Source organism: Bubalus bubalis, chromosome 2 (assembly GCF_019923935.1).
Source record: "Bubalus bubalis isolate 160015118507 breed Murrah chromosome 2, NDDB_SH_1, whole genome shotgun sequence".
In the NCBI taxonomy this organism is placed as follows: Eukaryota; Metazoa; Chordata; class Mammalia; order Artiodactyla; family Bovidae; genus Bubalus; species Bubalus bubalis.
This window is the reverse complement of record NC_059158.1, coordinates 48,062,591-48,080,383: the sequence shown is the minus strand read 5'-3', so window position 1 is coordinate 48,080,383 and position 17,793 is coordinate 48,062,591. Positions and strand designations below refer to the sequence as shown.

The window sequence follows — 17,793 nt, the reverse complement described above, 5'->3', positions numbered from 1 at the left end:
CCAAGACACCCCTAGATCTGGGCTTGAAACTTTATACTAAAAATTATATTTCAAGCTCCAGCCAGCCAGGTAATTTTCTTGACTCTGTTTTGGTGAGATGTTGAATGGAGGAGACATATATAGAGGAAGTTTGATAGGTGGGAGAAACCTTATATGATGAGTTAGAATCTGGACCCATTGAAGACCAAGTCACTCACAAATCAGGAGACACGTCCATGAGTTTGGGTTCTTGGTCTTTCTTAGGTTCATCTCATTCCTTTCCTCATTCTCTGAGATTTGTTTCTTTTCATTGAAGGAACAAGTGATAGTAACAGATAAAGAAAGCTTTATTTCGGTGTCAGGAGAAGGGACATTCTCTTCGCTGTGAGATAGTTCCTGGTTCTGCTCCCAGACTCTATGTTGTCGGCTTTGTAACTGAAGCTCTCAGAGCCTCGCTGACTCTGTTGCTCGTACTTCCACTGCTGCGTTACTGTCAGAGTTAAATATTATATGTCAGGGGACCAGCAGTTAATGCCGTAGAGTAGTGGCTCAGTGAAAAGTTTCTCTTTTAAAAAACTATATATTTATTTATCTATTTTAAAGTATAGTTGACTACAGTATTATATTAGCTTCAGACACAGAACATAGTGACTCAACATTTAACAGATTACACTCCATTTAAAACTAATATGTTGGCTATATTCCCTGTGCTGTACAATATATTCTTATATCTTATGTATTCTATACATAGTATTCATAGATTGGAAGAATTAACATTGTAAAAATTGTCCATACTGCCCAAAGAAATCTATAGATTCAGTGTGATCCCTATCAGAGTACCCATGACATTTTTCACAGAACTATAGCAAATAATCCTAAAGTTTATATGGAACTACAAAGACCTTGAATAGCCAAAGCAATCTTGAAAAAGAACAAAGCTAGAGTTATCTTGCTTCTGGATTTCAAACTATCTTGCAAAGCTATTGCCATAAAACGAGACGGCGTTGGCACAAAACAGACACAGAAATCAATGGGGCAGAATAGAATCCCGAAATAGACCCACACACCTATAGTCAATTAGTTATGACGAAGGAGGCAAAAATATACAAGGAGAAAAAGCCTCTTCACTCGGTGCTGCTGGGACAACTGGACACTGTCGCTTTCAATTCAGATACTTCCCAGAAAAACTTGGGGAGCCTTAAAATAAATTACGGGGAAAATAGCATGAAGAGTTAAACATAGTGCAATATAGAGAATGAAATTATAATGGGTGAAAAAAAGAGGAAGAATTACATAGAGAAATCTAACAAGAGGAAAGCTATATTACTTGAGGAGAGATCTTACTCTGAGCTTCCTAGCAGCCAGGGCAAAGAAGCAAACATTACATTTTATAGAACTCTGGCATTTAGTAGAAAAAAATTGTCTTTGGAAATTATGTTAGGAACAGTTTAGCTCATAATTTAGGGGATTATTTGTTTTTATTCTGAGCAGTAGATAGATGTTAATAATGTTTAGAAACAGAATTGATAATATTAACATGTATTTTAAAACTTTTATTATGTACTCACATAATGTAAAAAAATCTGATGTGTGCAAATTTGTAAAGATTATATACTAAATATTTCTTTTCAGTGTTTTACAAACCACATCCATTTATTAACCATGCAAATCGTATACCTTTCTTTAATGTTCTTTGAGGTTTCAAATTACATTAAATATTATGATTTAAATAAAACCATTCAGATGAACACTGTATTGAATATGCTTTTTCAACCTGTGTGCATTGTATGCATTCTCCTCTGCCCACACCTACCCCCACTTTCAGAATGATGGTTTTGAAAGAATTAAATAGGTTTACTAATTTAATAATTTTTTTTTCTTCTGTGTTAAAAGGAATTACAGAAAGATATGCAAGGAAGTGCACAGGCATTGGCAGAAATAGTGAAAAACACAGAGAATTTCTTAAAAGAGAGTGGTGAAAAGCTGTCACAAGAAGATAAGGCTGTGATTGAACAGAAACTGAACGAAGCTAAGATAAAGGGTGAACAGCTGACTATAAAGGCGGAGCAGTCAAAGAAAGAGCTGGACAAGGTTGTGAAGACAGCAATCCGAGAGGAAACGGAAAAGGTCCTTATTCAGACGTGTGGTGCCCGCTCCTGCAGCTTTGCTGAGAATGACGAGGCTCTCCAGGGCCTTGATTTGTTACCTGCTGTCAGGAGGTCAAAGCGATGATTAGCGCAGAGGCTAGAATTTGGGGTTTTCGTGTATGTAATTGACCAGATTTGAAGAATTGGCCTTGCTGAACTTAACATTTTTTTTATCAAAGTTGATGTGCAATATTATAGAAGTTATAGATGTACAACATAGTGGTTCACAGCTTTTAAAGGTTATATTCAATAGCTAGTTATTATATAATATTGGCTGTATTCCCTGTGCTGTATTCCCATATATCCTTGTAGCTTTTTTTTGGGCCTCGCAGCTTGCACAGTTCTCTGATAAGGGATCAAACCTGTGTCCTCGGCAGTGAAGGCATCAGGTCCTAACCGCCAGGGGATTCCCTTCTTGTAGCTTAATTTCTTTTACATATAGTAGTGTGTAGGCTTTGTTGAACTTTTAAAAAAAAAAATCTAAGTGGGATTGTGGAACTTTGTACTTGTGAGATGTTTGAGGTCTCATCAGTTATAATTTTGGAAGGTATTTTAAGAACAATGGAAACTTCAGAGTAACTACTAGTTGCTGTAAGACTTAATTTCATAATGTTCAGTTTTCAGCATGGGTCTGGTTTGTTTCCCCACTCTGATTTTTCAGTGATCTAACTATTTGCTTTCGGAATGTCTAAACACCCATGCCTTGGCCCACATTCACTGTTACCTATTGTGACCTTTCCTGCCCAGGTTGTGGCTGCGAAGCAGCTGGAAGAAAGCAAAACCAAAATCGAAAACCTCTTGGACTGGTTGGCAAATGTCGAAAGAGACTCAGGACGGGCAGCGATGGAGCCAAAACAGATCATTGAGCAGAACGGGATGCACTTTCAAGAGGGTGATGGCAAGTCGATGATGGGAGAAGAGGATGAGTTTAACGGTAACCTGTTGGACACGGATGTTGACGGGCATGTCAGGACCACCGAGGAGAACCTGAACCAGCAGTACCAGAAGATGAAGGTGCGTTGTTTCAAACAGGATATTGTTAGAGTCTCTTTTCGGGTCTATAAAGATAGGAAGAACTTAGCACATGAGTTGTCCCTTCAAAGTTCAGGGACCCTTGAGAGTAAAGTCCTTTTTTTCTAGGCTCATCATTATGTCAGAATAAGTTGTGCTGAGAACTGTAAACAAGTCAAAAGCAATGATAACTACATCATTAGATGTGGAGTTCTTCTCTGTAAAGCAGAGTTGTAAGGAATTAACAGCAGTAACAATAAGAGCATTCGTAGAGCGGTGACAGTGGTCCAGGCAAGCTTCAAAGCTCTTCCCGGCTTGACTCATCACTTTGTCCCTTTCGTCCTCCCCACTACTCTGTAAAATGAGAATATAATTATAATGGTGATGAGCTTACTATTGTTAATGTTATTATTCTCATTTAACAGATGGGAAGGCTTCCCTGGTGGCTCAGTGGTAAAGAATCCACCTGCCAGTACAGGAGACCTGGGTTTGATCCCTGGGTCGGGACAGTTCCCTGGAGAAGGAAATGGCAACCCACTCCAGTATTCTTGGAATACTTGGGAATGCTTCGGAAATCCCACGGACAGTAACCTGGCTTCTGTAGTCGCTGGAGTTGCGAAAGAGTTGGACACAACTTAGCGACTGAACAACAACAGATGGGAAAAGTAACTTACAGAATGAGCTGGCTTGGCCAGGTCATGCTTCTAGCGAGGGATGGAGTTTGGGCTTAAACCTCGGCTGAGTCCCTCTGCTGAATTCCAGTCCGTGCCTGCTGTGTCCTCTTGGGTTCATGCAAATCCTCAGCAGACCTCAGCTTGTCTGTTTGGTGAAGGTGCTGTGGAGGAAAGGAGTGAAAGCTTACTGCATGAAGGAAGTCAGAGCTGATGTGAATGTGGTTCCAGGAGCCAAGGGGGCGTTTGAAAGCTGTTTTTAGAGAGTGTTTTAATCATTTTATTTCAGTGTTTAGCTTTTGGTGGGTTTCAGAAACGTTTGTGGTTCTGCTGTTTGCCTCTGAGCCTTTGTCCTTGGCGTCTTGGGAACAGAGTGCTCTCTGAGAAGCTTTTCTGTTATAGGAATTAGAAAGTAAACCAGAAGAAGAGTGGGGTGTTCATTACATCACAATTTCAAGAGGTTATTTCAAAACCTGACTGTAATTGTGTCTTAAAATGAAAAATGTAACGATTTCCTAAAGGAACCTTGTGAGTCAGTTACAGAGGAGTCAGGAAAGGTTAGGAACTCTACCGAAGGAGTGAAAAATACCAGGGTGGACCAGACACACAGGTGCTGCTCAGGAAACCCTTGTTTTTGGCCACAGTATGACGTTTACCCTTCTGAACATTTTACTGCTGAGAAGATGGGAACCTAAGGAACTTCAGAAATTCCCGCTCTCCTGGCAGAGTGGACAGATGGCCCAGAGGCTCGGGAGCACAGGGCTCTGGGGCCAGTTCTTTGTCTGTGCCATGTGTCCCGGGCTCGGTGCTCCCCCACCTGCAGCCTGTCTACCCTCATCTGTCAGAGGGAAGGACGGACCGGGTGACCTACAGGTATGATTACACCTGTCCAGCCCACGGGACGGAGGCGTCCTGTGAATATAACTCACGTATGGAAGACATCACCTGTGGGAGAAAAGTCATTGAGACAGAAGTCCTTGCATATATCTGCCACACAGCAGGTGTTGTTACAGGCAGGGTGGGGACCAGGACTGGTGAATCTGTTCTCTGCTGATGTCTGGGATCAGACTTTTCAGGACAAGCTGCCCCACAGCAGTGCTCCTCGGCCCTGTTCATCTGATGGCTGGCGTGATCTTTTCTCAGCCCCTGGGTGCCAGCTCTTTTGTTGGTCATGAGCAGAATGAATTCCATCCTGGTGCTTGCCTGCGGGGCTGAGGATGACTGGGCAGGCGGTAACCATCTGCATTCTGTGGGTGCTGGGAGGCAGGGACTTCCTGCTGAGTTGAGCTGGGTATGGGTGGGTGAGTGTGGAGTTGGGGCCCTCTTTCAGGGTTAATAGGATCATCAGAGAAGGGCCACACAGGAGAGGGAGATTTGTGGCAAGACTTAGGGGAGATGGGGGTTGCCAGGCAAGTATTTGGGGGTAGAGTTGGAGCCAGACAGGAGAGCAACTGGAGAAAGGGGTCCCAGCATGCCTGTGGGTGGGGGTGGGTAGAGGTGGAGGCCAGGTGCCTGGTCAGGGGGGACAGTCAGGTCCCAGAGGGGGTTTGGAAGTGGTTGGGATCAGGCGTCTGGCTTCAAGTAAGTCATCACAAGAAATGCAGAAATGGCCCCAAAGGATTATTACATGTTTTAAAAATTGAAGTATAGTTGATTTACAGTGTTGTGCTAGTTTCTATGGTACAGCAAAGTGATCTAGTTATACGTATGTATACACTTGTGTTTATACACTTGTGTCTTTTCCATTATGCTTTTGACCACATTTTAATGGCATGATGGGGTGGATGGAAGAAGCTGGTTATGGCTGGAGAGGAAGGGCTCCCGGCCTCCTGAGGCCCGCACAGCTGCCCTGAGGGCCCAGGGCGGGTAGCTGTGCACACCCGTTAGCAGCCCCTCACCTGTGACCTGCTCTGTGCTCGACCTCCAGGGTGGACCTGGATCCCTGGGTGTGCCAGGCTCTGAGGGCAGTGTTCTTCCCGCGTGGCTTCCTGTGGTTCTTTCGGCATATCTGTGACTGTAGGGTATTGTCCTCTTTCCACTTTGGAAACCGAGGCTCAGCCAGCCCAGGAGCAGCTCCAAGATGCTCCTCTGTTGTAGGTGCTCCTCTGACTTCCCTTGAGCTTGTCCAAATGTGTATTGTTCTTGCTTACTGCTTATCTTTGTGTGTGTGTGTGTGTTTTTTTATGCTTTCAAATTATAGATTCTTTTTTTCCTATTAAGTATTTTTTCAAGATCATTTTGTAAGCAAACATCATACTTCCTTGATCAATAATCAGGTGAAGACGCTCCCCGTCCCTTTAGGGAGCTTGTGAGGAAGGGATGAGCCGAACTAGAGCAGGTGGTGGGTGCTTGTTTTCAAGTTGGAAGAGTAATTTGTTCCGTTCCCCAAACTTCTCAAAACGGTACTTGTTTTGTGCGCTTGCCCAAGTCCTTTCCAGAGAAGACTGGAAATCCTAAGATGAGGTGAGCCTCCCCTCTGGGGAAATTCATCAGTGGAGCAGAGGCGGGGCGCCCGGGGCGGTGTGGCGGGAGGTGGGGGTGAGCGTCAGGCGCCCGCAGGCCCCACGCCCTGACCCCACCGCTCTCGCGCAGGCGCAGCACGCGGAGCTCGTGGCCCAGCAGCAGGCGGTCCTCGCGGCCACACAGGCGGCCCAGGCCTTGCTGGAAACGCAGGGCCACCACCTGTGCCCAGAGGAGAAGGAGAAGCTGCAGAGGAACGTGACGGAGCTGAAGGCACACTTCGAAAGCGCGCTGGCTGCATCGGAGACGGCGGTGCGCCGGACGCGCTCCTTGCAGGAGGAGCTGCAGAAGTTCGATGCCGACTGCGGCGAGTTTGAGCAGTGGCTGCAGCAGGCAGAGCAGGACCTGCAGAACCTGGAGGCCGGCGCGGACGACCTCAGCGGGCTGACAGCCAAGCTCAAGCGGCAGAAGAGCTTCTCGGAAGACGTCATTTCGCACAAAGGGGACTTGAGGTACATCACCATCGCTGGCAACAGAGTGCTGGAGGCAGCCAAGTCTTGCGGCGGGAGAGAGGGAGGAGGCCGGGCTGATCGGGACCAGGTGGACACCTCTGCCGCCCACAGAGAAGTGCAGGGCCGGCTGGACCGCGCCACCGAGCGCTTCAGGTCCCTCTACACAAAGGTAAGCACAGTGTTTAAAATTGATGTCTAATTGATTTGCAACGTCATGTTAATTTCTGCTGTACAGCAAAGTGACTCAGTTGTACACGTGCATACATTCTCTCTGATATTCTTTCCATTACGGTTCATCACAGACATTGAATATAGTCCCCAGTCCTATGTTGTTAATCCTCTCTATGTAAGATAGCTCACCTCTGCTAATCACCTCTGCTTTTCCTCTGAGGGAGGGAAAGGTTAGGAGTCCGGGATTATGTCTATGACTCTGCTTTTGTTTCTCAGGCAACTTTGTGTCATATTTTAGATTCTACATACAAGTGATATTATATGGCATTTGTCTTTCTCTTTCTGACTTACTTCACTGATCATCTCTAGGTCCATCCATGTTGCTGCAGATGGCATAATTTCATTCTTTTTCAGGCTGAGTAATATTCCACTGTATATACGCACCACATCTTCTTTATCCATTTGTCTCTATCTATGGACACTTACGGAGAAGGCAATGGCACCCCACTCCAGTACTCTTGCCTGGAAAATCCCATGGACAGAGGAGCCTGGAAGGCAGCAGTCCATGGGGTCGCTGAGGGTCGGACACAACTGAGCGACTTGACTTTCGCTTTTCATTTTCATGCATTGGAGAAGGAAATGCAACCCACTCCAGTGTTCTTGCCTAGAGAATTCCAGGGACAGGGAAGCCTGGTGGGCTGCCGTCTATGGGATCACACAGAGTTGGACATGACTGAAGTGACTTAGCAATAGCAATGGACACTTAAGTAGTTTCCATGTCTTGGCCATTGTGAATTAGCACTGCTATGAACATAGCAGTTAGAGTGCTTGTCTGAATGTATGCCCAGGAGTGGTATTGTTAGATTAGGTGGTAGCTCTATTTTTAGTGTTTTTTAGGCAACTTCCTACTGTTCTCCATAGTGGCTCCACCAGTTTACATTCCTACCAACAGTGTAGGAGGGTTTTGTTTTCTCCACACCCTCTCCAGCTTTTATTATTTGTAGACTTTTTGATGATGGCCATTATGACTGGTGTCAGGTGGTAACCTCGTAATATTGATTTGCATTTCGCTTAGTGATGTTGAGCATCTTCTCATGTGCCTCTTGGCCATCTGTATGTCTTCTTTGGATAAATGTCTAGCTCTGCCCATTTTTCAATTGGATTTTGTTTTGTTATTGAGTTGTATGAGCAGTTTATATGTTTTAGCATTTAAGCCCTTTTTGGTTTCACCATTTGCAAATATTTTCTCTGATTCTATTGGTATTCATTTTGTTTGTTTATGATTTCATTTTCTGTGCAATAAGGTTATTTCATTTTTAACTTTTTAATCTGTACCTATAGTTTTCACTCTGTCCTGTTAACTTTAGTTTTGGAATTAGAAGCAAGAAATTTGAAAACTGAAGCAGGGAAAATAAGGCATTTTCATCTTGCTTCTATCAGTCTTATTCATCTGCTTTACTTCTGCAATATGTATTTAAAGATTAAGACTGTAAAGTTATTTTTTAGTTCATGTAGTGTGGTTTCCAGGAAGCCCTGACTATAAAACTCTGTACTACCCATTTTGACCAGCAGGTGGTGTGTGTATTTTGGCTCTAAGCGCAGAGTACTTTGGCAAAGGAGAAAAGGAATGATAGAACCATTAGAATGCAGAGTTCCAAAGAATAGCAAGGAGAGATAAGAAAACCTTCCTCGGTGATCAATGCAAAGAAATAGAGGAAAACAATAGAATGGGAAAGACTAGAGATCTCTTCAAGAAAATTAGAGATACCAAGGGAACTTTTCATGCAAAGATGGGCACAATAAAGGACAGAAATGGTATGGACCTAACAGAAGCAGAAGATATTAAGAAGAGGTGGCAAGAATACACAGAACTATACAAAAAAGATCTTCACTACCCAGATAATCACAATGGTGTGATCACTCACCTAAAGCCAGACATCCTGGAATGTGAAGTCAAATGGGCCTTAGGAAGCGTCACTACGAACAAAGATAGTGGAGGTGATGGAATTCCAGTTGAGCTATTTCAAATCCTAAAGAATGATGCTGTGAAAATGCTGCACTCAATATGCCAGCAAATTCGGAAAACTCAGCAGTGGCCGCAGGACTGGAAAAGGTCAGTTTTCATTCCAATCCCAAAGAAAGGCAATGCCAAAGAATGCTCAAACGACCGCACAATTACACTCATCTCACACGCTAGCAAAGTAATGCTCAAATTCTTCAAGCCAGGCTTCAACAGTATGTGAACCGTGAACTTCTAGATATTCAAGCTGGATTTAGAAAAGGCAGAGGACCCAGAGATCAACTTGCCAACATTTGTAGGATCATCAAAAAAGCGAGAGTTCCAGAAAAACATCTCTTTCTGCTTTATTGACTGTGCCAACCGCAACCAACTGTGGAAAATTCTTCAAGAGATGGGACCACTTGACCTGCCTCCTGAGAAATCTGTATGCAGGTCAAGAAGCAACAGTTAGAACTGGACATAGAAGAACAGACTGGTTCCAAATAGGAAAAGCAGTACATCAGGGCTGTATTTTGTCACCCTGCTTATTTAACTTATATGCAGGGTACATCATGCGAAATGCCAGGATGAATGAAGCACAAGCTGGAATCAAGATTGCCGGGAGAAATAGCAATAACCTCAGATATGCAGATGACACCACCTTTATGGCCAAAAGCAAAGAAGAACTAAAGAGGCTCTTGATAAAAGTGAAAAAGGAGAGTGAAAAAGTTGGCTTAAAACTCAGCATTCAGAAAGCTAAAATCATGTTTTTAGTATGTTTCTAGCATCTGGTCCCATGACTTCATGGCAAATAGATGGAGAAACAGTGGAAACAATGACTTTATTTTGGGGGCTCCACCATCAGTGCAGATGGTGACTGCAGCCATGGAATTAAAAGATGCTTGTTCCTTGGAAGAAAAGTTACGACCAACCTGCTGCTGCTGCTGCTAAGTCGCTTCAGTCGTGTCCGACTGTGTGTGACCCCATAGACGGCAGCCCACCAGGCTCCCCCGTCCCTGGGATTCTCCAGGCAAGAACACTGGAGTGGGTTGCCATTTCCTTCTCCAATGCATCAAAGTGAAAAGTGAAAGTGAAGTCGCTCTGTTGTGTCTGACCCTCAGCGACCCCATGGACTGCAGCCTTCCAGGCTCCTCCGCCCATGGGATTTTCCAGGCAAGAGTACTGGAGTGGGTTGCCATTGCTTTCTCCTTATGACCAACCTAGACAGCATATTAAAAAGCAGAGACATTACTTTGCCAACAAAGGTCCGTCTAGTCAAAGCTATGGTTTTTTCAGTAGTCATGTATGGATGTGAGAGTTGAACCATAAAAAATGTTGAGCGCTGAGAATTGATGCTTTTGAAGTGTGGTGTTGGAGAAAATTGTTCTGAGTCCCTTGGACTGCAAGGAGATCCAACCAGTCCATCCTAAAGGAGATCAGTCCTGGGTGTTCATTGGAAGGACTAATGCTGAAGCTGAAACTCCAATACTTTTGCTACTTGATGCGAGGAGCTGACTCATTTGAAAAAACCCTGTTGCTGGGAAAGGTTGAAGGTGGGAGAAGAAGGGGATGACAGAGGATGAGATGTTTGGATGGCATCACCGACTCAGTGGACATGAGTTTGAGTGAACTCTGGGAGTTGGTGATGGACAGGGAGGCCTGGCATGCTGCAGTGCATTGGGTGGCAAAGAGTCAAACACGACTGAGCAACTGAAATATAAACTGTAACTATAGAGTACTTTGCAGCCTCAAACTTGAGAAAGGAATCTTTGTCTCTTAAAATTCGCTTCACAAGTGTTTGCTTTACACGTATATTTGATTAGTATTATTTTAATACTGAGTGGCTAAGAGACAGTTTCCATTTCTATTATTCGTGTGGACCAGTAAGAGAATTTTGTTTAAAAACAGCGAAAGAAATAAAAAAGAGAAAACATGTCCCAGTTTAGAGTATAAGCTGAATGGGCTGACCAGGCTGCATCCATGGCTTGCGGAGCATTGTTGGCTGTTGGCCTTTTCTTTTTCTGGTCTGGATTCTTCCCTCCTCGTGTTGATCAGTCTTGTGCAGCATAGAGAAGTGATCCATGAAGCACAGGGACCACCTCTCTGTCTGATGTACACTCTATACCTGGTGTGTCAACTCCGTGAGACGAGCCCCTCTGATAACTGACACCTAGGGCCTTCAGTCTAGCTGAAGACCCAGCCCTGTGCGTATGTTTTTGAACTGGCATAAATGTAATCTGTCTGCTCATGTTTATGGTGACTTTCTGATTGGTTAGAGGAAGCATCTTCATATAAAGGAGAAACTCTTTGCTCTGTAGGTGTTGCTCGCTGTGGTTGAAGTCTGGCGTCTTACAGGTGGCATGACTCCTAGGTCCTGAAGACTGTGTACAGAGGTAGCAGATTTTGATTCCCACTCTTCCTTTGTTTGATTCTCAGTGCAATGTCCTCGGGAATAACCTCAAAGACCTGGTGGATAAATACCAGCACTACGAAGACGCCTCGTGCGGGCTTCTCTCTGGGCTCCAGGCCTGCGAGGCCACAGCGAACAGACACTTATCCGAGCCCATTGCCGTGGACCCTAAAAACCTGCAGCGGCAGCTGGAAGAGATGAAGGTAAGAGAAACGAGAAGGAGGGAGAGATCCAGCCCCGCGGCAGTCCCACAGGAAACCTTGCTTTCCCCCCACTTCTGTGATCCTGCCCGCAGGGCAAGGGGAGAGTGGTTGGGAATGTGTGCGTGTCCCTCCTCAGGACTCCTGACTTGGTCTTCCAACGTCTGTCCATTTCTTTCTTCTGCTCTGGTTTAGCTGGTCTCACACTACTGTTGTGGTTTGTATCCCCCACCCGCTCCTGCCCAGACACAGACCAGTGCTGCCCGGACTAGCTGTGGTCTTTACTCTTACTTATTTTGTTCGTCATCTTTCTCCATTGTTAGCTCTGAGGTTCGTAGGACTGACCCTTGGTCAGACCCAGGACAGACCCTTGGTCAGACCCAGGACAGACCCTTGATCTGTTTTGTTCACTGCTGCGTGCCGGGGCCCTCGTGGGTCCTCGATGAGCGTTGACGAGTGGACGGGGGACAGGGGACTGTCACACTCCACATGGGTTCCTGTTGAGTTGCCCCCTGATTCACAGAGGTGCACAGTTCAGCTGTCACCTCACCCGCTTCTCAGAGAAGCCGCCTGCCCTTTTGAATGTGCAGGATTGGTGGGGGACAGTGTAATTGTGGGGTCTCAGCCACACCCCCAGCAGCCCAGAGAGTCCAGCCCATTTTGTACATTTCAGGTGTATTTTCAAATCCTCATGTAAGTGGACAGAACTTTTGAAAACTTTTCTTCTCCTTTCATGTGACCAGTAATTCTGATTTTGAGGGATGTCCCTGGTGGTCCAGTGGTTAAGATTTCATGCTTCCACTGCAGGAGGCACAGGTTGGCTGGCAGGTCAGGAGACTAGTATCCCACACGCCAGGCCATGAGGCCAAAAAAGGAAGAAAAAAAATTTGAGTTTGTAAGTTTGATTTCTTAAATCTCTCCTGTGTTTCCTCTTAGCAGGTGGATAGCAATAGATTATTCTCAGCTTGATAGAAAGTCAGCGTTAGTGCCAGTGAAACCACTGCCCTTCAGACTTGGTTCCATCTATTAGTTACAGAGTCGGAAATCACTGTGCTGTTAACGAGAGAAGCAGGTCCTTTACTGACTTTGCTGACCATTAGGTATTGCGTGAGGCCAGTGTCTTCTGGCAGGAGGAGTGCTGTGTTGTTCCCTGGAGTAAAGTGTGGCAGCTTAAAGCCATGCAGAGACAGGAGGGAGGGCCTGGGGCTAGAGGGCAGGGCCTGTGACCTCCCAGGCGGGGCTGACCCAGCGCTACCTCTGGCCCGAGCCAGGCCAGCCCCACATGATGTAGCTTCCCAGCGTCAGGGGTACGTTCTCGGTCCTGAGGCTCGTGTGTGTGTGTGTGTGTCTCTCTTGCCCACAAGCCTGAGAACAGATCCATCTAAATGAAGTTTTCAGTCCCCACTGGATGACAGGTCCAAGGACAGTGTATGCTGGCAGAGAAGATGTTGTGACTTAAAGGCCATTATTTTAATAGGAAATGTCAGGAGCTGATGGTTATTAAGATTGCTGGTATTACATTTAATTAGGAAGTTAGGTATTTTTAGCATTAGAAACTATGTCAAACAGAAATAATACATTTTTAGTTAGGTCTATACTAATAAACTGATTACATCCTGTATGAAAGTAGTTTTAATATAACTAAAGGAAAAAAAGTGAAATGAATGCTATAGCTTTTTAATGAAATAGAAACGTGGATTAACTCTAAAACCTGAAGACTTCCTTGGTTCGTACAGAGGAAGAAGACTCCTCTAGTCTTAAGGCAGCCAAAGAAATAGAAAAAGAGGAACGTCTCCAAGGAGAACGAATTCCAATTAAGCCACAGCGTCATTTTAGAAAATAAATGTGTGACTAGAGTTTTTCCTGGCACATGGCCATGTCTTCCTCACCGATGATCTCAACAGGTAGCGAGGATCCGTTTTTATGAGGACTAAGGAGGCTCCATTTCTTTCCTTTTACCAACAACGTCTTACAATCATTTGTCTTTTAACAATAATACAGACACATGAGTACTACAAAATAATCAGTCTTTTCTACGTTTTCCATACTAACTTCTACTTATATTCTGTTGTATGATGAATGCAATTTGGGGCGCCCAGTGGGTTCATTTGAAATCTTCTAGGCCAATAGCACATTGTTAGTAGTGTTATTTTTCAAATCACCATTGGCTGTCCTGTCAGCAGTCTGATACCACTGGGCTAGAATGCTGCGTTTCAAAGTCAGTGCACGAAATGAGATTTTAGGTTCCACATGAAGCACAGAAAGACAATACCCTGGGACCCAAGTAGAGGCCTGGGTTTGGAGCCAGACATGGGACCGTGTCCCATGGATGACATCGACCTCCCAGGTTTGCTCTGATCTTGGAGAGGGTGACGAGTGTACGGAGATTTTTATGAGCTGGACAAGTGCCCGTGGCTTTATAAACTTCACTCTTTTCTGCTCCAGGCTAGAAACCAAGGTTGTCATCTTGCATTGTTCCCTGTCACAGATGCTGCTTTCATGTTTTAATTTAATCGAAGTCCATTAAAAACAATATATAGCACCCATTTGAGACTTCAGTTTGCAGTTTTGTAGTGTTATAAACTACTGTGGCTAAATCAAAACCTGGTAACATGTTGTTTAGTCATTAAGTCGGGTCCAACTCTGCGACCCCATGGACTGCAGCCTGCCAGGCGTCCCTGTCCTTCACTATCTGCTGTCCAAGGGGCTCTCAAAAGTATTCTCCAGCACCACAGTTCAAAAGCATCAGTTCTTAGGCAATCACTTTCTTTATGATCCAGTTCTCACATCCACATGTGACTACCGGAAAAGCATCAGTTCTTAGGCACTCACTTTCTTTATGATCCAGTTCTCACATCCACATGTGACTACCGGAAAAGCCGTAGCTTTCACTTTATGGACCTTTGACAGCAAAGTTATGTCTCTGCTTTTTAATACGCTGTCTAGGTTTGTCATAGCTTTTCTTCCGAGAAGCAAGAAATGCTTGCTTGCATTAAGAAATTAAATGCTTGCTTTAATTTCATGGCTGCAGTCACCATCCAGAGTGATTTTGGAGCCCAGGAAAGTAAAATCTGTCACTGTTTCCACTCTTTCCCCTTCTATTTGCCATAAAGTGACAGGACCTGCCTTGTTAGGGACTGAAACCTATTGACTGTCTTGAACATAATTATGAAGAGAAAAGGTGTGGATGTTTTGAGGAGAATAGGTAAAGAAGAGATGCTTTTTTGTAATCTATTTTTCAAGTTTTAGGGTGGTTGGTAGGGCCATCATTGGTATAGGATATTTTTATAAAACCATGATCACTTTTACATAAATTCATTCATTTGGAGACATTTATATACTAGGTCAGCTATTAGGTTTTGTGAAGATGCAAGGAGTTAAAACCCTGTCTCTGACTTTGGGGAACTCACATTCTAAAGAATACTCTTTTTGGAGGTACCTTTAAACTTGCTTCATTTCCTATTAACCTGTGTGAGGTGAGTAAGCTGTCTGTGTGGCTTAGACTTCAGTCCATTTTAGGTGAAGTTCCTGTTTTGAGAAATTTCTTACCATTAATGGCAACTAAACCTGTGGGAGAATTTCCCAAAATGACCATTTGGATGCGGATTCTCTGGTCTCTTGGATCAACTGTAGGATCTGGTACTCAGATCACAGGTCCCAAGCTGGTCCTTTTTTGTCGAACCTTTGGACATATGTGCAGCTGCCTGTATTATCACAGCTTCTTGGATATGGGAGTTAATTGAGGAGATTTTTGCCACTGGCTTTAGGCATTTGCTTTTTGTTGTTGTTGTTGGAGGCTAAAATAGAAGAGGAGCTTTTAAAACCTTACACCTTATATCTTCGTTTATTTACTTATTCACTTATTTATTCCAGAAACTTCCATCAGTGCTATGTGACCAGCACTGGGTGAGGCAGTAGTAACGGAACTTGGACAGTATCAATTCCTAGTTCACACGGAGGTTCCAGTTTGATGGAAGAGACAGATCAATGCAGTGATATTCACAGGGCAAATCTGGGAGCTCCTCGGGGCGGTGTTCCAGGTGGGGGTGGGAAGAGACAGGGAGGCCCCCAGGCTGAATGTTCAAGGTAAGAGCCAAGCTCAGGGTTGCCTGCCAAGCTCCGTGTGTAGAGATGCTGGGGCCTTGGGTCCAGGAAGAGTGAATCTTTGAGGGATAGCTATGTCGTGGGCCACACCTGGAACCGGAGGTGGATAAAGATGAAACTGAAGATAGAACTGAGGAATAGATTTCCTTGGGCCATTGATAGAAAGTTCCAGTATCCCCTCTATTCTGAAGCATGAGGAAGCCATGAAAGATTTTCAGAGGTGAGTCATGAAGCCGGTTGTGTGTCTTTCATCAAACACACTGGGGACTGTATCGGGGGAGAGACTGGAGGGAGAGCGTGTGGGTAGGAGGCTTTTTCCAGTGAAGTAAGAGATCATCCTCCTGTGATTCAAAAATACAGAGCAAGAACCCAAGTTTAAACAAAGGTGAAGAAGCTGAAATTGTCAGGGCTTGCTGCCTGGTTTGCAGACGGGAAGGAGGGGGAAGACACTACCTGGGGACCGTGCAGCCCAGAAGGAGGCCCGGAGCCACCCCTTCCCCAGACCCGGCCTGGCCCACCCCATGGAGGAGTCCTCGCCGCTCAGCTTTTCTTACTCATCTTTGGCAGTCACCACTTCCTGCCTTAGACCAGAAGACCCTGTGGCTAAGCTTTGTGTCTGTGTGATCTTTGTATTTTTCATAAAAATTTCAAGCTTTTTTGAAATTGGTTAGATGTTAAATAACTTCTGTTTCATTGACGGAAATGAATATGACTCAGCATTGAGTCAGGATGTGCTGAGAATCCGTAACTGTCTCCTTACCTGGAGTCTGAAACGGCCCCAAAGGTTTTTTGTTGCTTGTTTGTCTCTCATCTGTCTTTGTTTTCTGGAGGTTGTGGGGAACTCGGGCTGGTGGTGGAGTGTCTGAGGATCGGGAATGAGGCTGTTTATCGTGCGCAGATGCTGAGCGTTTATTCCGGGACTGAATCTGGGTGATCCTAAGTGGCTGGTGGTCCCTAGTGCCGCTTTATAACTGGCCTGATTCTCAGAATTCTGGTGTCAGTTTCTGCCGATGGCAAGTCTCTGTCCGATTTCGCTTTGTCTTACTGTGCACCTTTTTTTTATGCTGCAAATCTGTTATTCAGTCCTACTGAGTATAATTGAGGCATTTGATCCTCCAGGCTCTGCAGGGACAGATATCAAGTCAGCAGGTGGCTGTAGAGAAACTGAAGAAAACAGCTGAAGTGTTGTTAGACTCCAGGGCATCTCTCCTTCCCGCCAAGAGTGACATCCAGAAAACGCTGGGTAAGTGTGCAGTGTCCCTGCGTCTGGTCTCGTGGGCATGTTCTAAACGAAGGTCTCCTAACAGACACGGGGGCATCGCTCGCTAGCACATTCCGGTCACTTTCACTCTGGAACGGCTCCTCCCAGTCTGAGCGAAGACCCGCCCTCTGTGGCAGGCGTATTAGCATCTTGGGAGTGGGGACTGGTCGTGTGGTTTGCAAAGAACATCCTTAAGTTTTAATTTAGACAATATAGCAAAACTTTTTAAAAACTTTTATATTATAGTTGATTAGCAGTATTTTGTTAGTTTAAGGGGTACAGCAAAAAGATTCAGTTATACATGTATCTATACTCTTTTTCAAATTCTTTTCTCATAGGTTAGTTATTAGAAAATACTGAGTGGAGTTCCCAGGGCTGTACAGTGGGTCCATGTGACTATGTACTTTCTGTACGGCACTGTGTACTTTCTGTACGGCACTGTGTACTTTCTTGATCCCAAACTCCTAGTTTATTCCAACCCCCAGCATTTCCCGTTTAGTAACGTTTGTGTTGTATGTCTGAGTCTGTTTCTGTTTTGTGAATAAGTTCATTTGTATCAGTATTTTTAGATTCCACATATAAATGATATCATGTATTTGTCACTCTCTGTCTGACTTCTCTCACTGTGATAATCTCTGGGTCCATCTGTGTTGGTGCACATGGTATTACCCTGTTCTTTTTATGGGTGAGTAATCTTCCACTGTATAGATGTATTGATGCTACATCTTCTCTATCCGTTCATCTGTCAGTGGACGTTTAGGTTGTCTCCATGCCTTGGCTAACATAAGTAGTCCTGCTCTGCACATTGGGGTGCATGCATCTTTTCGAATTACGGTTTTCTCTGGATATATACTCAGGAATGGGATTG

The 17,793-nt window shown here is 44.6% G+C and overlaps 1 protein-coding gene across 31 annotated transcripts in view; it reads left to right on the top strand.

The window, feature by feature from the left end:
• The window catches only part of DST (dystonin), a 513,843-nt gene that overhangs the window by 364,982 nt on the left and 131,068 nt on the right, over positions 1 to 17,793 (top strand). For all 31 annotated transcript variants that reach the window (XM_045163432.1, XM_045163439.1, XM_045163440.1 and 28 more), the window contains 5 exons: positions 1,873 to 2,106; positions 2,874 to 3,140; positions 6,401 to 6,949; positions 11,387 to 11,563; positions 16,784 to 16,907. In XM_045163432.1, the coding sequence (XP_045019367.1) occupies positions 1,873 to 2,106; positions 2,874 to 3,140; positions 6,401 to 6,949; positions 11,387 to 11,563; positions 16,784 to 16,907 (1,351 nt within the window). The remainder of the gene's footprint in view (positions 1 to 1,872; positions 2,107 to 2,873; positions 3,141 to 6,400; positions 6,950 to 11,386; positions 11,564 to 16,783; positions 16,908 to 17,793) is intronic.